General features: G+C 44.0%; 1 protein-coding gene across 1 annotated transcript; it reads left to right on the top strand.

Moving 5' to 3' along the window:
• Window positions 1-5,614: 5,614 nt before the first annotated feature.
• On the top strand, window positions 5,615-21,117 carry RAE1 (ribonucleic acid export 1). Its single transcript, XM_081148634.1, has 12 exons — window positions 5,615-5,819; window positions 8,344-8,440; window positions 8,974-9,078; window positions 10,847-10,939; window positions 14,103-14,189; window positions 15,132-15,218; window positions 15,315-15,386; window positions 16,360-16,467; window positions 18,454-18,560; window positions 18,643-18,718; window positions 19,296-19,490; window positions 20,000-21,117. Exons 2-12 carry the CDS (start codon window positions 8,351-8,353, stop codon window positions 20,084-20,086), a joined length of 1,107 nt encoding a protein of 368 aa, XP_081004760.1. The 5' UTR covers window positions 5,615-5,819; window positions 8,344-8,350; the 3' UTR covers window positions 20,087-21,117.
• The last annotated feature ends 302 nt before the right edge of the window (window positions 21,118-21,419 follow it).

Here is a 21,419-nt window from a genome sequence, read left to right as displayed (position 1 = left end):
TGCCTTCATAGTATAGGGGTCACACCTCATTCATTCACTTGTGAAATTAGTACAGTTCATTGTGAATAAATTCTTGGGTGTGTGTAGTCTTCAGTGCATTTTTCTTTTGAGCATACTTTTATTAATAATATATTTATTTGAAAATGTTCTCAAGGGTTTTACCAATTCTTACCCAAATTCAAGTCAGCTGAATTCTTCTCTTGTCTAGGTTTATAGGAAAAATAATTTCTCCAGTTTTAATGTTTACAGAAGCCTCAAATTTTAATAAGTCCCTTCTGTAACAGTCAAGATGTGATCTTTCAACCTCGTAAACCCATCTTAATTTTTCCAGATGAGTTTTATGATTTTCTTCTGTACTTTCAATAAACTGTTAACTGCACTAAAAAGTATCATGTAATTGTGAGCAAGAATATGTATTTTTAGAAGTACAGAAATGTTGGGCTACTTATTTTATCAAGGTAAACGTTAATAATAATAATAGATACCATTTCTGAGAACTCATACATGCCAGTCACTGCTTATACATTACCCTACTTAACTTTCCCAAAAACCTTGTCTCCCAAGAACCTATTACACCTGTAGTTCACAGGTGAGAACACTGAGGATGCTGCTTGTCCAAAGCCACATAGACAGAACGTGGCTGAATGGGGATAATAACCCTATTTACCTCAAGAGAAGGACTAGCAATGGAATGTGCAAGGGCCCCCAATGCAAAATGTAGGCATAGGGCCCCTTGTTCAAAAGTTATTAAGAATTTCAAGATAAAATTAGCAGAGAATTAAACCAAGCATGAGGCCCTTCTTTGCATGAGGCCCTGTGAGACTGCACAGGTTGCACACCCATGGAGCTGGCCCTACTCCAGAGGTTCTAGTAACTATTAAATAAGATAATATAATAATACTAGAAAATACCTTCTATAACACATTCTGTGCCAGGTATTTTTCTAGTTGCTTTATAAACATTAATTTCATCATCACAGCAATCCTGTAAGCTAGGTAGTTTTCTTACTCTTATTTTACCAGTGAGACAACAAAGGTACAGAGAGATTAAGTAACTTTACCAAGGCCACATAACTGCTCAGCAATGGAACTGGGACTTAAACCCAGAGAGTCTGGCCTCAGGGCTCATGCTTTAGCCATGACACTGGGACACATAAAGTGCTCCACATGGCTGGGTGTGCACACTGCTCAGGAAAGGTCTACAATTCTTATCATTGGCTAGATGTTAAATCAAGGCCCCCCCATGCCAAGCCTGTGGTGTCAGCAATTGTTATATTCCCTGGTCACATTAGAACTAAATACTTCATTTTGATAACATTTTGGTATACTGTTAACTTGACTAACTTGAGACATCAAAATTTCTATAAAAAATTTTTATAAATCACAATTTTTTCTTTGAATTTATATCATACATCTTCTGCTAACATCTAATTATATCATTAAACTTTGACAAGTTTTGTAAAAAAGATTACTAACTTAGAAATATGTAGGTAAGTCTCAGAATCTCTGGATCAGGATGTACTGTCAAAATGGGGAGGAATGAAAAAGCTACACTAGTCATGAAAATTCTAAATTTGAAAAAGGCTTGCAGATACATTCAGTTAGGATAATTAAATTCATCTCAAGTTTATGATTGGAAATTTACTTAAAATAATCTTTATTGCCCTGATCAGGTGGCTCAGTTGGTTGGAGTGTCATCCCATACACCAAAAGTTTTCGGGTTCAATTCCTGGTCAGGGTGTTTGTACGGGAGGCAACCAATCAATGTTTCTCTCTCACATTGATGTTTCTCTCTCTCACACTCTCCCCTCCTCTCTAAAATCAATGAAAACATATCCTCCAGTGAGGATTAAAAATAATAATAGCCCAGGAGACGTGGCTCAGTAGTTGAGCATCGACCCATGAACCAGGAGATCATGGTTCAATTTCTAGTCAGGGCACATGCCTGGATTGTGGGTTCGATCCCCAGTAGGGAGGAGGCAGCCAATCAAAGACTCTCTCTCATCATTGATGTTCCTATTTCTCTTCCTCTCCCTTCCTCTCTCTGAAATCAATAAAAAAATAATAATGACCTTTATTGGGAAATGAAAATAGAAAGAGAAAAATACACTATAGTTTGGCATTACTGCCTATCTTTATTAGATGCAAATGAAAACTTAATGTTAGTAGCTATTTGGGAATCATCTAGAATTCTAATTCTTAAGATTTGTTTCCAAAAAGCATTATTATGCCCGGCTGGGCGTGGCTCAGCGGTTGAGCGTCGACCTAGGATCCAGGCGATCGGGGTTCGATTCCTGGTCAAGGCACATGCCCGGATTGTGGGCTCGATCAGTGACTCTCTCATCATTGATGTTTCTATCTCTCCCTCTCCTTTCCTCTCTCTCTGAAATCAATAAAGATATATTAAAAAACAAAAAAAAACAAAAAAACACACACACCAAAAAAGCATTATTATAAAATAGGCAGTTATTTAAAATGACAACTGAGCCCGGCCAGGCGTGGCTCAGCGGTTGAGCGTCGACCTGGGATCCAGGTGATCAGGGTTCGATTCCCAGTCAGGGCACATGCCCAGTTGTGGGCTTGATCAATGACCCTCTCATCATTGATGTTTCTGTCTCTCTCTCCGTCTCCTTTCCTCTCTCTGAAATCAATAAAGATATATTTTAAAAAATAAAATAAAATGACAACTGACATCTCTTCTACCATCATCTACTGTATTTATTTTAATATTTCCATAATTTAAATCAATAAAGAACATTTGAATTGGAATCTGTTTATAATTAAAGTAATAAAAACGCATGCAACAAAAAGATGTTCAGAGAATCTTTTTTCCTTAAAGGCTCATAATCACCCTAGTAAAATAAAAGCTCTTGTGTTATCCTCAAGTTTCTGGGGAGTTTAACTGTCATCATTGAGGATGCTAAGTGATTTCAGAAGTTATAATTTCATGGGGGGAAAAAAAATTGCACTTTCTACAAAATGGACAAAAAACACTCCAGGACTTCCATCTATGACTTCGTTTAATCAGAGTGTCTAATTGAGCTATTTGATGTAGATACCTGTTCAGTGATGCTGAAAAGAATTCTTTCAAAGCTAAGCCACATGTACATGAACGCTAAAAAATATTTTCAACGGAATGTTTTTGTAGGAAAGTATTGAGAAACATTACTTCTGTTCACCAGTAGAAGTATATATCCCAAAAAACAAACCGGTAAAAACAAGCCAAGGTCGCCCTCTGCTGGCAGAAGCTCTACTGTTCTCTCAAATCCTTCCACTGCTTGAGGTGGACATTTCTTTAAAACATTTTCAAGTTACTTGTTTTAAGGAATGGGGTGAAAGAGTCTGAGCCACAACAAAAGAGGCTGGGGAAAACTGTGAGGATTTGTGTGTGGGACTGAGTACTTGGCGGGGATCCATTTTGTACCTCCACTTTGGATGTCCCCATTTCCTGTAAAGCTACACTTAATGTGTGCCTCTGTGCAACTGAGCTACATTTATAAAACCTTAAACAACATATAAAAATGTTTTAATTAAAATTTAAGAAGTAAAGATCACTTCAAATGAAAAGAAACTGACACAAAATTATAAACATATTCAGTTTTTATTCACCTACCAATGGAATATAAACTGTGCAGTCATTTGTAATATCCAAGTGTAAAGGGTTTGTTTACCAGTGTGAATGGTAGCTATTACCAAAATTTAATTTTAATTCTTTTTTACTTTTAATAACTTTTCACCTATAATCTATGGCTCAATATCATACCCACAGATGCAGACTGTAGTGATCCCCTTTCTTATTTCTAAGAGGGAAAAGTGTGATGACTCACCACAATCTGCCATCTGTGGAGGTGTAGGGTCAGATTTGGGGGACAGGCTGCTTGCATCCCAAATCCAATTCTACTCACTCACTCTCTGGCTGACACGAGTTACCACCTGGCCTTGGTTTCAAAGAACTATAAAATGGGACAGCGATAATACCTCTCCTATTGAGTCATTGCAATGATAACTGAGGTAATTCATGAAAAGTGTGTGTTTGAATAATACCCAGGAAAGGTAGTTACTATTCTATTTCAGTGAGCATGCTTGCTGCTGCTATTGCCCCACTATGCAAAAGCAGCATGTCAAATAGAACCCTAAGTAGCAGAAAGATCTTTGAAAGTATGCTGAATCACCAGTATTATACAAGAATATGTACCATAATAGATGCTCTGGAAGATTCGTTGTGCATAGAACAATACCATTCAACAAATATTAACACTGAATATATGTAAGACCCTGTACTTGGTGCTGCAAAATATGTACATGGAAGTAAGATAGAACGTTTAAGGTCTAGGAAGCTAGACAACGCAAATATACTGTTTTATGAGGCCGAATATTACAAGCATTGAGAGCTTTGAGAAGGCGCTGTGAGTTTAAAGGACAGATGGTACAAGATGATCCATCTGGGAAAGAATGAGGACAGGTGTCGTTGAGGTCAGAGGACTTGTCAGAAAAGATTCTGAGGTTTCGTAGGTAGAAGAATTAGGCACAGGACAGACGTCATTGGCTCTACCGCTTAACAGCTGTGTCATCTCTGACAAGTCATGTCACCTCTCTCAGCTGCACTTTCCTTTTCTATAAAATGGATATTATTACAATAACGACCTTATAGGGCTGCTCGGGAAAGTACAGGAGAGGGGTCATCTAGTGCTCAAAAGAGCTATTATCATTATCTAGACCAGAGGTTCTCAATCTTGACTACATTTAGAATCACTTGGAGGCTTTTAAAAAATATGAATTCCCTCAGTTCCACTCTAGATCAACTAAATCAGAATATGAAGATGAGGCCCAGGCATTAGAGCTTTTTAAAGCTCCCTTAAGTGATTCTGATCTAGATCCTTAGTGCTCAACTGCGGTGCATGGGCATTTGCTAGAAATGTGGGTTCTCAGGGCCACCCTGAAAACTCCCTGCATGTGTCAAGGCTCTTGGTAGGCAGCCCACACTGAGTAGTAAAGAAATCCAGTGCATGTATCGCAACCTCAGGAGATCCCTCCCTCCACGCCCCCTCCTCCACCCCCTCCCCACCTCAGGACATTTCTGAAAGTGGAAAAAAGCGACCAGCTGAAAAATTCGCAGTTGGCACGAGTGTCATACAGTCCCTTAACAATTCTCATGGAGCTTTACCTTTACCAAGTCTCTCACGTATATTGCTTCACCTGAACCAATTTAAGAACAGCCCCGGAAGTTAGGCAGCATTATCTCCATTTTGCAGCTTGAAACTGAGGTCCAGAGAGCCCGGATGGCTCAGGACACGCTCTCGCAACCAGGGAAGTCATGGCAGGAACCCGCGCAGCGTCCAATCAGCTTCTCGGAGGACGGCTTTTGACTTCAGTCGGCTGCAATGAGAATTTTGCTTGACTCTTAACTCACAGGAGAAAACACTATCCTCCGCCACCTGGGGCTGCGGCTTAACCGTCGCGGTGGCTCTGCTGCCTGGGGTCGGCTGCAGGAACTTTCCACCAATCCGCAAACTGCTGGCACAAGGATCTCCTCTCAGCGTCAATAGCGCTTGTGCACATGAGCTGTCGCCCAGCGGGAGGAGGAGCTTTTTTTCTCACTTCCTTGCCTTCCGGCTGACACAGGAAGTGGCTTGGGGGCGCATGCGCTATGTCTCCACGGTAAGCGGGGCAGTTTCCTCCGCCGGCGTGGGGAGATCCCGAGCTCTCAGGATTCTCGTTCGCGCCATCGTGCCCTCGCCTCCTTCGCGCCGGAGCTGGGTCGCAAGTTCTCGAGTCCCCCCGGTCCCGGCAGCCAGCTTCTGGTCGCAGTGCGACTCTCAGGTAGCCCCCGCGCCGCGTCGCCGCCTTCCCCGCCTCGGAGGCCGGGTCCCCCTCCCCGGCGGAGTGCGCCCTCAGTGAGTCGGCCCGCGGAGAAGCTCCCTTAGTGGTCCCCGGGAGTGACGTCAGAGCAGGAAGGGGCCCTTGCGGCCACCGTGGGTCTAACCCCTTCGTTTCGCTTGTGGGGAAACTGAGGCACCTAGAAGGGTTCCAGAGTTGAAGGCAGCGCCTGTCGCCTCCGCCCTTCCCCGCATCATTCTGGCGTCTCGTCAGACGCGCGCCATCTCCTCGGAGACCTTGCCTGAACGTTCCTGTACCCAAGGCCATCCCCTCTTAGTGCTCCCACGTCAGCCTGCCTCTTCCCCCCGTTGCACTTACCACTCTCGGGAAACCAAGTCTACCTTTTTGTTTCTGTCTTTCTCCGCAAGGTGTTTATTAACACACACCCGCCGCCCCCGGGCCAGGCCCGTGCTGAGCGCCAGGTGTGTGTTAGGGAAGAACCCAGGCAGGGCTGCGTTTTTGCAGCTGGCATTGTCCTGGGAAAGAGGTTGACTGCAAAGAAGTTCCAGATCGTGACAGGTGCTATGAAGAAAACCGGGGGGGTGGGGGTGATCGGAGGTTGGATATGTTAAATTTAGGAGGCAGGGAGGCCTCCGAGGAGGTGACCTTTTTAAAAAGAAGATAGGTCTCAGAGCTTTGTTGTAAGTTATACCTTTGTGTACATTTCGATGTGTTTAGGGAGTTTCATACAGTTGTGCGAACATCACCACGTGCAGTTTTAGAACTGCATCTCCATCACCTCAAAAAGTTCTCAGGAGGCATCTTTTGATCCCCAACCTGAAGATTCAGACTGAGACAGCTGGAGGTTTGGGGGAGGGGGAGTTATCGCAGGAACAACTCGTAGGAATGCGTCTAGGCCGGGATGAGCTGCTGTGTTCGGGAGCAGAAAGGAAGCCTGCAGAGGTAGTGTGGCTGGAGAGCAGGGTGGGAGGAGATTGGGTAGGTGGGAGGCGGGTGGTGTCTTCTGAACTGAGGGTTCCCAGTGTCCTGCATACCATATGGTCCACAAAGGCGGGTAACTACTTGAATGACCTGTGCCCTTTCCTAATGGCAAAAATGCTCTCTCCCATCTTGATGACTGAAGAGGGAGAGGAATGGAAGTAAGACGTTTAAGGCACTGTGTGTGCTCACTTGGTTTTCATAACCTTATGAAGTGGATATTAATGACTATTTTTATAGTTGAGAAAATCAAGGCTAAATAACATGGCCAAAGCCATACAGCTAGTTCCCGGACCCTTATGGCAGAAGGCTGGCCATTGCTTTGTTTGTTCACTCATGCAGTTAACTGGTGTTCCAAGTACATTGCTAAGATTTAAGGCAGAAGTCGCTTTTTGAAATATTGCTACGCTCAGAGCTGTTGCTTTTACCTAGTGTGTCTGAACCTCCTTATTTTTCATGAAGCCTGGGAAACTCAAATGCCTTTCCGAAATTCCTAGCAGTTTCCCATTCTCTTGTCTTCTTTAGAGGTACTACCCTTGTTAGCGAGTATGCCACTCAGCTCCTAGGCTCCTTTGGGAGAGGTGACTGACATGGTAGACTTCTTGGTTTAAAAACTTGGTAGCTGGACAGAATTGAAAATGTGGCAACAGCATACGTATGCCACCAGGGAATTATAATACACAGACTTTCTCCTTGCAAAGGAAAGTTGTTTATTGTATCCACTATGTGCTTGACCCTGCACTTTCTACACATATAACCTGATTTGATCCTCAGAGTATCCCTGGAGAAAGTGTTAATATTTTTTTTTTGGTATTTACAGAGCAGGAAAGTAAGGCCTGGTGAGAACAGGGTCCCAGCTATGGTGAGGGGCAGAAGCACAGTCCAAACCCTGGCAGGCATAGTACGAACTCAGAATGGGGGAATTCTTTCTGTTAAATGTCCACACATAATGCGAGGCTGGTGCTCAAGCAGACCAAGGTAGATTACTTTTAAAATTTCTCCTACAAAGAAATTGCTGAATCACAGCCAGGACTGGTTGCTTTCCTAAGTAACTTCATGCGGACATATTGACCTGAACCAGCATGCAGAGATTAGTAAGAAGAAAGTGAACTCACACTAAGTGGGAACCTGGGAAGAGACCTGCCAGTTTGCTGTTGTATCCTGGTGCTCAGCTCCGTGTCTCTAATTGTAAAAAACGAGAGTTTAATTCTGGCTGGTGACTGAAAAGTACTCTGCTGTAATGTGTATCGGTTTATTCGTGGTGACGGATGTAAGGAGGAAACTGGGTGTGGGGTGTATGGGAACTTACCTATCTTTACATTGTTCTATAAATTCAAAACTGTTCTCAAATACAAAGTTTAGTTTTAAAAAGCACTCTGCTTATCACATATTTAGATCTTTTGACCTAGCATCAAGCCCTTTAGACTCTTTGTTTCCCTTCTGTGCCTTAATTACCTTTACATTGCCTCTCAGTGGTATTTATTACCTAAGAAAGGACTTGTCCTTAACATTTTCCATTAATTTTTAGGGCCAAAATGAGTCTGTTTGGAACAACCTCGGGTTTTGGAACTAGTGGGACCAGCATGTTCGGCAGCACAACCACAGATAACCACAACCCTATGAAGGTACCACATCGGGCTTCACGGGGTTTGTCCAAAGAGTGCAGGCCAGGGTTTCCCACAACAGTGACAACTGGAGAAACCGATAGCTTGGGAGCCTCCTTTGGGTGAAAGCTCTGAAAGTTTGTCTGGCTGCTTTCTCAGACATTGGAGCATAGGAACTGTGTATCCTGTCCCCTCACCTTTTTAATCACTAGAATTACCTGAGGCGCTTGTTAAAATGGCAGGTTCCCAGGGCCCAGCCCACACTGTTGCATCAGAATTCCTGAGGGGAGGGAGGGCACGTGGTAGCTGTGATCAGCACTTAGGGGCAGGAGTGAACTGGTGGGCCCTCATCTCCTCTGAAAGCGTGGTGGTGCTGCTACCCTCACTGGCTTCTTTGTCACCACCTTTTTTGAGCAGACTAAGACAAGTTTGATTCACTTAGTTCTTGAGCACAAGGGAAATCCACTGTGAGGTGTTCAGTGAGAAAGAGAGCACTTTTGGATAAAACTGATGATGCATGCATACATTTTAACGTTTACCTTTTCCCCCTGCAGGATATTGAAGTGACATCCTCTCCTGATGATAGCATTGGTTGTCTATCTTTTAGCCCGCCCACCTTGCCTGGGAACTTTCTTATTGCAGGATCATGGGCCCACGATGTAAGTGCTCCTTAAGTGCATCTTCTGTAAGTCCTGTCTCGGAATGGGCAGGATTAGCTTTCCTGTTGGCTCCATCCTCTCCCAAGTGAGTGAGACGGAGCTAAGAGTTATCCCTGGTGGCAAATATAAGAAGGGAAAAAGGAAATTGGATGTGAGGTGTATAGGAACTCTCCTATCTTTACAATTTTCTGTAAATCTAAAACCATTCTGAAATAGAAATATTTTAGTATATTTAAATAAGTAAGTTTTAAATAGACCAGTTAGAAGGTGTGAACCCTTCTGAGTGGGCACACGTCACATACATGGAGTTTTGTTAAGAAAGCATGATCGTGTGGGTGGCTCAGGTTCCTCCAAGTCAGTAAGTGTGTTCCCAGATCAGCTGTAGTGTTCGTTGGGAATACGTATTGTCCATGATGGACTACCCACATTTCCCTTCTAGGCTTCCTGAAAATGTTCTTCAGGCATATGGTAAACTTTTTCAACTTTAGATATAGCACAGGTTCTGCATAGACCTTCAACTTACCTGTTGTGTACAAAAAAGAAAGACAAAAAAGTCATAGTATACAAAAAAGAAAGAAAAATTCGGATAGAAAAATAAGCAAAGGGTGTCAAGAAGCCCATTAAACTGGAACCATCTGGCCACACTTATAATCAGGTGAACACACATTTACATGGTAGACCTTTTAAAATTCAAATTAACAAAAATAAAAAGTTTAGAAGAATTACACTTGGTGCTGAATCCTTACAGATATTGCTGCTGTTAGGTGTGTGTTGCTGGTACAGCTCTTCTGAAGGGTGATGGTGATATTCATCAGAAATCCCTGTCTCAGCGATTCCCCTCTGGGGCTTGGGGAGGACCTGTGCACAGACCCCTTAGCGTTTGTGCTCCTCGTACCACCTGATACTGCCTCATTTAAAAAGTCTTCATGCAGTAAAAGTTTGAAGATTGTACTATCTAATGATAATATATGATATGTCCAAATGATGGGATTGCATTTTTAAAGTTTTTGGCAAACTTTCTTGTAACAGAAGCAGCAGGTGATGAGGGATGAGGAGAGAACAGTGGGGGAGGAGGTGGTCAAGGTTGAGCAGGTCTGGCTTCTACATGGAGTTTCTAGAAAGACTTCAATTGATTCTCTGCCAAAAAATGTAAGAATGTTTATTGGCAACTAATACTGATGAGGGGAGTGCAATTACAAAAGTGAAGATACTGTGTAATCTTGTTTTTTGAAGAAAATATGTGTGCCTAGAAAGATTGAGAGCGCACAAGTGTCAGCTAGTTGTCTGGCGGGATGAAGGTGATTTGATTTTCTTGTCATGGTTATAAAATCCCTAAGTAAAATGCATTACTTTTGTAATCAGGGAAAAAAGGATCTAAAAGGTCAAGTAAAGCATTCAGAGAGGAGATAGAAACATCAGTGATGAGAGAGAGTCATTGATCAGTTGCCTCCTGCACTCCCCCCACTGGGGAGCCAGCCTAAAACCTGGGCATGTGCCCTGACCGGGAATCAAACCGTGACCTTCTGGTTCATAGGTTGATGCTCAACCACTGAGCTATGCTGGTGGGGCAAGAATTTGTGTGTTTTAATGGCTTAGAAATAGGAATAGGAAAACAGCTACTTGTGTATAGTTTTCAATTGCTTTATTCTTCGAGTTAAATAAGTAGATTGATACAAGTCCATATATATTTAAATTGTACTCCATTAGTTAAATGCATCTAATTTATTATAAATTGCTGTGTTTGCATTAATTTGTCTTATTACCATAGGTTCGCTGCTGGGAAGTTCAAGACAGTGGACAAACTATTCCTAAAGCCCAGCAGATGCACACTGGGCCTGTGCTCGATGTCTGCTGGAGTGATGTAAGTTTCACTCTATTTTTCATGTTTTTTTCTATATAAAGTGCAGTGTACTTGGGATGTTTGTATATTTCTGTTTTTATATAACCCAGAATACAAATAATATGTATGTATACACATTGAAGGAATTCTAGGTTTCTAAGTATAGATATAGTAACTTATTGATGTTCCTAATATCAGCATTGGCTTTCATCTCTGAAAGCGTCTCTTGCATAAAAAATCCAGTATTTTGCCAGGCTGATGTGGCTCAGTGGTTCAATGTTGACCTGTGAACCAAGAGATCATGGTTCGATTCCTGGTTGGGGCACATGCCCATGTTTTGAGCTTGGTCCCCAGTGGGCGCATGCAGGAGACAGCCAATCAATGATTCTCTCTCATTATTTGTTTATTTATTTTAAATATATCTTTATTGATTTCAGAGAGAGAAAAGGAGAGGGAGAGAGAGAGATAGAAGCATCAGTGTTGAGAGAGTCATTGATTGGCTGCCTCCTGCATGCCCCTGACCGGGGATCAAGCCCACAACCCGGGCCTGTGCCCTGATCGGGAATCGAACCCCAATTGCCTGGATCCTGGGTCAGTGCTCAACCGCTGAGCCACACCTGGCTGGGCTCTCTCATTATTGATGTTTCTGTCTTTCCCTCTCCCTGAATTTCTGAAATGAATAACATTTTTTTTTAAATCCAGTATTTTATTGACGTTACCTTGAACAAAGAATTTTTCCTGAAGCCTTTTCTACTTATAAATGTTCCATGAGCTTATGTTGTTTTATTTTTTATTTTAATTTTTTTATTTTTAATATATCTTTATTGATTTCAGACAGAGGAAGGGAGAGGGGGAGAGAGAGAGAGAAATATCAATGATGAGAGAGTCGTCACTGATTGGCTGCCTCTTGCATGCCTCCAACTAGAGATCAAGCCTGCATCTTGGGCATGTGCCCTGACCAGGAATTGAACTGAAAGCTCCTGGATCCTAAGTTGACACTCAACCTCTGAGCCATGCCCAGCTGGGCTTCTGTTGTTTTAAAATTATAAATGTACTATCTCAGAAAATAAATCGGGGGGTGTGGGGGAGATCCTTTTATTAGACATTTGAAGACATTTGGGTTTTTGGAATTCCCTTTTCCCTCCCAGATCCTGACCATCAGCTACATAAGCAAATATATTCAAGGTTTTTGTTGTTGTTTTGCTTTTGTTATTGATTGAGAAGAATTTACTAAAGGATGGGTGGCAAGGCACAGAGAGAGCTGCAGCTGTGGAGGGCCTGCTCCCTGGGTAAAGGAGGAGCCTGGGGATTGACAGCTAGCCCTTCTCCCCCCTGTCCTGCATGGTGGCTGAACCAGTACAAAGAAAACAAAGGGCTTGGCGCACAGTCAGAAGTTGATAGTTGTACCAAGAGGTAGATGCAAACAGTCTGAAAAGTGATGCATTTCTTACAGATATAACTTCCTTTTAATTTACATGTGGGAAATTTAATTTCTAAATTAATTTGCATGTCTTTCTTTACTGATCAGGTAATGGGTCAGAATTTTAAACTTTCTTATAAAGTGTGGTAAGAAGTAGAGGTTACTGATAGAGGAATTCTGCTGCCCCAGTGTTATTGATGGCTGTTGGCATTTACCAAGTGAGTGCAGCTTGTTGTTCCATTTCCCCAAGTTGTGCCTCATCTCGTGGAGGACTCAAACCTAGGAGTGAGGTGTTCTAGAGGCAGGATATACTGGTCTGGGTGGGGACGAACACAGGGAGCCCATTAAGTTTGGGAAGGACACCATGAATGTGTCACTAAAGAAGCAAGAATTGAGTTGAATTTTAAAGGAAAAGTAGGCCGTGTTCCTGTGGCTTCTTGAGCATTGTTTTGTCCAGGCTTAGGTTCAGATTTCACCTCTATCTCCTCCAGCTTTTAATTTGGCAAGTTACTTAGTCTCTCTGTGTCTATTTCCTCACATATCAAATGAAAATAATAATAATTACAACAGAGAATAGAATTTAATTCAGCAAATAGTTACCAGGCACCTCTAGTAGCTGAAGCACTGGGATGTAGTGCAAATCAGAGTAGGCAAGGTCCTGTGCTCGTAGGACTCGTGATCTCTTAGGACAGACATAGAAACAAGTAAGAATTTCAGGTAGTGGAAGTTTCTGGCAGCTTCATTAACTCTACATAAAGCGACTAGCATGGTATTTGCATATCAAATGAAGATAGTAGTTACAACAGAGAATAGCTGATTACGGCTCACAGGCCAAATGGGGCCGGTGCCTGTATTTGTCCAGTTGTATCGGAATGCGGCCACACTTATTCACTTACATAACGTGGTGGCTGCTTTCACGCCGAAGTGGCAGAGTTAAGGAGTTGCAACAGAGAGCTGTAAAGATGTGTTTAATAAGTGAAAAGCCCTTAAAGAAGAAATTTGCTAACCACTGGTCTAGACTTTCCATTTAGTACTTTCTCCTTTTAATAAAAGTTATCTTGTGCTTTTTCATATTTGACTGGCCTCCTTTGAGTTCTGTATGTGAATATTTAAAAACCGTTACACAAGGACTTCTATTTTTTAAGCTGTTCTGTAGTTGATGTAGGATCACTGGTTATTGGAAATTAGTGTGGTTTTATTACATGCCCTTTGGAATGCTGTTAGATACGGAACTGAACAAAGGTGGTAATGAGTATAGATGTATAGGTGTATAGAGAGAGAAAGTAAATATGGCAAATGTTTATAATTGGTGGATCTAAGTGGAGGGTTTATGGGTGTTTGTTTTATTCTTGCAACTTTTGTGAAGGCTTGAAATTGATCAAAATAAGAAAAAAAAAATGTAAGTGGCCCCAGGTGATGTACATAGATACCTGATACGCAGTCTATTCCTGGAGGACACGTCATGGCCCTGACTGTCTCTGAGAGGAGAGCTGGCGTCAGGTAGGAGGGGCCAAGTTCTCACCATATAACTAAGTACCCTTTGAATTTGTTTATCCTGTTTACATATTCTAGAAAAATGGATCAATAAGAAAAATGGAGCTGAAAATGTGTTTTGTATATGACAGTATAGTATAGTGGCCCCAGATAATTGGAAGAATAAAAATTGCAGAACAAAACCTGCCTGAATATATTCTCATCCAAGTATATATAGAGGCAGAGATTTTCTTTTTCTTAGCACAACAGATTCTCTCTATTTTATTTTAGGATGGGAGCAAAGTTTTTACAGCTTCGTGTGATAAAACTGCCAAAATGTGGGACCTTAATAGCAATCAGGCGATACAGATCGCACAGGTAAGAAGAACTTGCCTTTGCAAACTGGGTGCTGCTTATAATTCTCTTAGAGAAAAATTCAGTTTGCGCCATCTCACATAGTCTCAAGTATACAGAAACCCCTCTTCAGCACAGCAGAACACAGGTTTATGACCACTCTCATCCTTACTAGTGCCTCACAGATTGCTCTGTCACAGGTCTTCCATGTACGTGTAGGTGAGGACAGCGTCTTGAGGAGTTAGTGATGTTAAATCTATAAAAGACAAATGTGACAGATGGCCCTCAACGTTCACTTGCTTGACACTCAGTACCTGTCAGTGGCTTGTCTTTTATTAGCTACATTTGGTCACTCGTTCATTGGACCAGTACTTATCAAATGCCCGCTGTATGCCATATGCTGTCATCAGGACGGTGCATCGGTGAGGGGGGCACTGTCACACACCCCTGGAGCTTTGTAGTCCACTCAGGGACAGAGGCAGATTCTTGTGAGAAGTCTGCTAAGAAAGGCAGAAGCAACGAAGATGAGAGAACCTAGAGCCAGGGCCTGAGCTGGTGAGGACACTGAGCATTGTCAAGAAGGAGTTCCACACTCAGGTCACAGTGCTGTGTGCGAGAAGCAGCTCCGATCTCTTAGTTTATGTCACCTAAGTAAGTAAATAAAACCATGGTGGAGTCTCCTACTAGTTATTTCCTATTATCTCCCAGGAGGGGCTTACTCTCACTCTCATATACTAGTTAATTGTGGGTTAAATCCAACTAAGTTCCTGAGTTCAGAGGGGAGATGTGGGCTCTTATGTTACATTGGACCTTTTGGTCATGGTGAAGGGCTAAAACGCCCTTTGGCTTTTGTTCAATGTGACCTCAATATTCAGATTAATTCCTTCTCTTTGGATTTTCAGAACTAAAGCTCTTTAGCACTAGTTATATTTACCTTCATCTGTTTTGGTTTTGTCTTACTGAAAGCACGATGCTCCTGTTAAAACCATACATTGGATCAAAGCCCCGAACTACAGCTGTGTGATGACCGGGAGCTGGGATAAGACTTTGAAGGTACCCAAGCCACTGAGGGGTTGCGGGGCCCACCAGGCTGTTCTTACACTGTTTGGGCTTTAGCTCTGAATGGTCGCTTCCTGGCTTTTTTTTTAGTTTTGGGATACGCGATCATCAAATCCCATGATGGTTTTGCCACTCCCTGAGAGGTGTTACTGTGCTGACATGGTAAGAAGTTTCTAACTTAATATATATTTCCTTTAAAAAAAATAATAGCATTTCTTACCTCAGGACATCTGGCAGTTGGAGGGGGATATAGTCCAGACTGCCTCAGTCTCCTTAAATCAGGCTTCTGTGCTGCGTTTGTTCCAGAATTACTGAATGAAGACTGGTGTCAAGGCTTTGATCACTTGTCATTTGAATGTATGCAAATAGCTACATGCCATCAGCGTATGACATTTATGATGTGGGAAAATGGCTGTAGGAAAACAGGCAGTAACTGTGTATTAGATCTGTGGGTACTGTCTCAGTGGACGAGAAAATGAAGAACTTCCTCCATTTAGTCACCAGTTTTCAAGATTTGGACCAACTGCTCCAGTAATTCCACTTTTAGAAATTTGTCATGAGAAAAATAAGGATGCAAGTGGCCTTTGTTGCATAATATTGTGAAACATTGGACGTGATCGAATAAGCTGGCAAGACAGACATGGTTAAGCGACCTGGTGGCAGGCTATTTGAGGGAGTGTTGGACAGTCACCAGTATTCTTAGAATACACCCTTTGTGAGTTAATGATACAGTTGATACAGAAACATACATACACACGTATACCTGTAAAGAAGAAAAAGGACTGGAGTAAAACATACCATAATGTTAGTAACTGTTCTCATTTGAAGGGGTGGTGTAGGCAATTTTCATTTCTTCTCTATTCCTGAGTATATTTTCTAAGTATTCATATATTTTATAGTTTTAAAGAAACAAGTCTTTTAAAAATATATGAATCTTCAAACATGATTTTATGTTTTCATGAACATGTTGATATCATTGGGTTTTAAACTTAGAAAAAATTGAGACTTGTTTTTATGACTCTAAAAAGATTGATCTACTATTTTGATATAAAAACAGCACACCCCTGAGGGGTGGAAAGTTTTAAAAGCACAGCCCTTTATTTGAGGCATGTCTCTGCCCCCCATCATCCCCTAGATATATCCCATGGCCGTGGTGGCAACTGCAGAGAGGGGGCTGATTGTCTATCAGCTAGAGAACCAGCCCTCGGAATTCAGAAGGATAGAGTCTCCGCTGAAGCACCAGGTGAGCTGGGAGTGAGACCAGGAAGGTGGGCTTCGCACCGTCCTGTGCCCACCTGAGGAACGCCTCATGTGTACTGTAAACACGAGTATGTATTTTCAAAGGGAGGGAATTGGAGGAGACAGGCACAAATGTCTAGGGAGTGAAAACTCCATCCCTGGATGAGCGCAGCTTCCCTGTCGCCAAGCTTCCCCCGATAGCTGGACGCTACTGCACATCCCAGTGGACTGGCTCCCCCCTTGAGCTGTGCCTTCATCACGCCCAGACATCGCCTAGGTTTTTGTCCCCAGCTCTGTCTTCACCTTTGTCTCAGCAGCTCAGATCAGCTTCTACGTAGAAAACAAGCTAGTGGTTGGGAGCTTCCCGTCTTGCTCCTGTGAGCGGAGAAGCCCGCCTGCGCCTGCCCTTTGCCTGCCTCGCCACCTGTCAGGTGGAGGCAGTGTGCTTCCAGGGCCGGTTTCAGGTGGGGCCCGTGCCCTCCGCCTTCTCAGGAAGCTCGTGCCACTGACCAGCCAGCTCTCCTGTATCTTCGGCCTCCCCTTCTTAGTGCTTTCTGTGCACCCTGCAACATGCCGGATCTTACTCATCCTAGAAAACAAACCTGGGTTTCACCCCATGTCCTCTTCCAGCACCACCCGGGCCGCTCTCCCCTGTCGAATGACAGGAAATGTTTAGGTCCTTCAGTCCATTCTCCATGCCAGAATGCGCAGGCTCCTGCCACGGACATGTGACCCTGCCACGGCCCAGCTTCAAACCCAGCACTGACCCCCTTGCCCTTTGAGTAAACCCCAGACTCTTTGATAAAACCTGGCCTGGTCTGGCTTCACTTCCTGCCACCCATGCCCAGTGCCCTGGCCTTCTGCTTGTTGAGGGATGCCACCCGTCTTCCCTGGTCACTGCGCAGCTATGTTCCTGTAACTTGTACCCCCAAGTTGTGTAGTCGCTGGTCTGTGTGTGGGCGTTAGAGCCTGTGCCAAGCTGGGGGTGCAGGTGGGGGTACAGCTTAATCAGCTGTGGTTCCTCCTGTCCTCTGAGCACTTACAGACTTTTGTCTCTTTTCATTAATTTTTTTTAATTCACAGAAGTAATGGGCTTTCTGTTTTTTGTGTGTGTTTTTTAAAGGGCAGATGGCACCAAAAGGGAACCAGCATACACTTTCCGCTTCCTTAGGACGTTTGCATGCTGTGCCTTATCACGATAACAAACTGCTCCTTCCTTCATCGGGCGGCTCAGCCTCGGCCTGAGAATGCCCCCCCCCACCTCCTGAACTCTGCAGTTCTAAACTGTCCAGCTTGGGCAGGGTGGGTGGTCCTCTGGGTTAGACCAGAATGTCACAAGTAGGAGGAGGAAGGGAGAACCCCAAGGCGCCCAGCCCCTGCTTCTCTGTCTAGGAGGCTGGGCCATGGGCTCTTTCTGTGGGATCTTCAGTGGAGTCCAGCAGGCCCTCCTTTGGGCCCCCATACTCAGTGTTGGGTCAAGTGCAGTGTCTCACTTCTGCATGGCACATTTGTGATTTGAAAGGTGCTGGCTCAGGCACTGTCCCTCTTGACCCGTTGATGGCTGGGCAGACACTACTTCCCTTTTCCTCTGGGGGTCAGAGGCACAAAACACTGAGTGGCAGTGAAGGGCGCCCACCTAGTCATTGCTGAGCTAAGAATCAAACCGACATGTCTTTCTCCCTCCTCATGAGGGGTCAGCCCCAGAGTGGGGCAGATGGGGTTCTGAGGTCGGGAGCACTGCTGGAGTGATGGCCAGGCCTTCAGCGTGGTAGGGCAGGAGCAACTGGATCGAAGCACATGGCCGGCTGTTTCTTCACAAGGAAGGCAGAAAATGGTGTGTCCTGGAGGAATAGAAATATCTTAACATATTTTAGTAATACGTTCCGGTTCTTCTAAAATCAAAAATGGGGTAGAAATAACTTCCAGTTCATTATGAAATGTTTTATTTTACACTGTGAGAATGTCCTCCTCTTGTTTTTTCAAACCACAGCACCGCTGTGTGGCCATCTTTAAAGACAAGCAGAACAAGCCCACGGGCTTCGCCCTGGGGAGTATCGAGGGCAGAGTGGCCATCCACTACATCAACCCGCCAAACCCGTGAGTGTGCTCGGGCAGTGGGCGGGTTTTCACTCGAGGCTTTTTTTTAAAAAGAAAACTTACCTGCATCTTTGTTTTTCAGGGCCAAAGATAACTTTACCTTTAAATGTCACCGATCTAACGGAACCAACACTTCAGCTCCTCAGGACATCTACGCGGTACGTTTTTAGAAACTTAGCCTTGGGAATGGAATGCATTAGAAACCAGACTCGGGGGTGGGTGGCTGAGTCATTGTGGGACCAGAGACGATGACGGGCATCGTGGTGCTCATGTCAGGAGGTAAACGGCTCATGCCGTAGGTTGCAGTTTTCTGTTTTGGCGAACGTGCTGACTGTCTTTGTCCTCTGAGTGTTTGTTTCTGAGTGCAAGCTCAGGGCTTTTGGCGAAAAGTGTCCCCTCCTTCAGGGTCCCTTCCCTTATGGTAGATGGTTTATACACTTAGCTTACACTGAGAAATTGCTGTTTGCTCAGGAAGAGGGGCATTTTCCTGAGGTCATGCCTTAGTGTCACTAGCTACGCATTTGTTAACTTCTGCTGACTTGTGTTGGTAACGAGACACGATTCGGTCCTGGGCTGGCTGTCGCTCAGGGAGCATGGCTAGTTGTTTCTGTGACAGGCGCAGCGGCTCAGTGCAGACAGTCGGGGCACCTGTTTTAACTAAAGCAGGAAGTGCGCTGGTGGAAGTAGGTTTCTCCTCTCTCTGTCTGCCTCTCATCTTGCATGTCAACCCCGCAGGTCAATGGAATCTCGTTCCATCCTGTTCACGGCACCCTTGCCACCGTGGGATCTGATGGTAGATTCAGCTTTTGGGACAAAGATGCTAGAACAAAACTGAAAACTTCGGAACAGTTAGATCAACCCATATCAGCCTGCTGCTTCAATCACAATGGAAACATATTTGCTTATGCTTCCAGCTATGACTGGTCCAAGGTGAGAGTTCCCGGCCCGCCACACTCCTCCTCGCACACATGGCAGGCACACTAACCCCCACTCCTACTTCCCTTCTCTCTGGGTCTGGGGACAGCTCCCCCTGGGCATGCCCTTGTCCCTGGGAGGTCATGGATCAGAGGTCTCCTCTTTCATGAAACCAAAGGTCAGAGCTGATCGCCGCCCTCCCTGGGGCCTTGCTCTCTAAGGGTGGTCGTCTTGGCTTATCAAAGGGGTGGTGGATTAAAGAGGCTTGGCACCTAAAAGACGAACATGTAAAAGGTGGTTCCTCCAAGTGAGACATGGAAGGCAGACTCCCACCAAGTCCCCAGCCTTCTGTCTGAGGACTGACGTTACTGTCCAGCGGCTGGCTTTTCTCTTCATTACCTGTTTGTTCTCCAGAGAGATTATGCTTCATGCATGTAGTACAGGACGTGGCATGTGAAACATGCCCACAAAGTGCTAACTTTTGCTTTTTCATAATAAGATTGTTGTGTGTGTTTTCCCCCTAGGGCCATGAATTTTATAATCCCCAAAAGAAAAATTACATTTTCCTGCGAAACGCAGCCGAGGAGTTAAAACCAAGGAACAAGAAGTAGTGGCGGAGAACTCTGTTGTCCAGAGTTGTTTTCTCTGCACTCTGCCTGTCTGTGTATGAATCTGGGTCCCAGCTTTTGGTGGGTTCTGAACCATGGATGTGGATTTCAACCCGTGGGGAAAACAATGTCATTATTCAGCAATTGGGCCCCGCGGGCACGGTGACTGTTGGTCTCTCCATTCCACTGCCTGTTACACATGTCCTCTAATTCTACAGGGATTGAGGTCATCAAAGTTAGAGTCAGGTGGGCCCCTAGTTTGCAGTGCTCAGTTCAGCAGTGTGTTCCAGAGACACTGGGAAACATTTTATGAACGCTGTACTGTACTTTGTAATAAAACATTTTAAAGATTGACTACTAAGCTCCCTTTGTCCATCTCCCCCCTGCCCGCCTGCCCACTCAGAAAGCTCTGAAGTAATCATTCCTGTCTGCATCATCATTGGGTTTTGATTTGTGACTCTGATGCCCATTGGGAAATGCAAGGATCTTGCAGCTTAGGAAAGGTGGGAATCCTGGGCTGTGAATGACTCTTTCTACTAAATGGAATGTCCAGCAACAGCCTCCAAGCATGGACCGGCAGAGTTGGAATGCGTTTTTCTTGTCCTTCCTTCATTCCCATCTTTAACATCCCCAGTGCTTTTCGGCTCTGCTGGGCAGCTGTCCTGGGACTGAAACGGGGAGTGTTCCTTATGCTGAGGCACGGGCCTTCTTGGGCAAGGTCTTCAAGTCAGAGCCTGGTTCCCTGCATGGGAAGTGTTCTTTACTCGTGCCCCCAGTAGTGATAGTTTTGGGGTGCTGCTTTTTTATTTCATGTAATTTTAAATTCCTGATTGGTAAGTATCAAATGAAGTTCAACTTGATGTTTGACTTTGGAGTCTGTTGTGTTTTTATCCTGTGATCCCAAATGCTTCTATGCTTACTATTTGGGGCTGGTGTGTAAACTAACTTGTTGAGTGTGGAAATCTGGTGTCATGTTGTAAGGTGTGTTTGCCTACTCAAAAAGCAATGAAAATAAAATTTTCAACTGGAAGAGACTGCCTGCACTCAGTGATGTAAATTCTTTGGTACTTGGAGCACAGATGAATTCAGACCCATTAACTCTTTGGCTCTGTCTTGGCCTGAAAAGTTTTTTGTTTTTTTTTTTTTAAGAGAAAAAGTCACATGCACTGGAAAAAGAAACCTGAATTTTCAAGTTAATCTTTTACATCTCGTCTCCTTTTATGACTTGGCCCTGTGGCTTTATAATGTGTACAGACAGGGAGATACAGAGGTAGAAAAGAGGGTTCTTTTCCAAGACCGGGCCTTGCCACATTACCAAGGGGATGGTTTTTGTAAC

The sequence above is a fragment of the Miniopterus schreibersii genome (genome assembly GCF_964146895.1).
Source record: "Miniopterus schreibersii genome assembly, chromosome: 10".
NCBI lineage: Eukaryota > Metazoa > Chordata > Mammalia > Chiroptera > Miniopteridae > Miniopterus > Miniopterus schreibersii.
The sequence above is the reverse complement of the archived record's forward strand: the minus strand, read 5'-3'. Positions and strand labels throughout refer to the sequence as shown.

What these genes read in the sequence shown, in the direction of transcription:
- RAE1 (XM_081148634.1), top strand. Translation starts at nt 8,351, where the DNA reads ATGAGTCTGTTTGGAACAACCTCGGGTTTTGGAACTAGTGGGACCAGC. An exon ending in CTCCTCAGGACATCTACGCG is followed by an intron (nt 18,719 to 19,295) that starts GTACGTTTTTAG and finishes TCAACCCCGCAG; the next exon opens with GTCAATGGAATCTCGTTCCA. An exon ending in CCAGCTATGACTGGTCCAAG is followed by an intron (nt 19,491 to 19,999) that starts GTGAGAGTTCCC and finishes TTTTCCCCCTAG; the next exon opens with GGCCATGAATTTTATAATCC.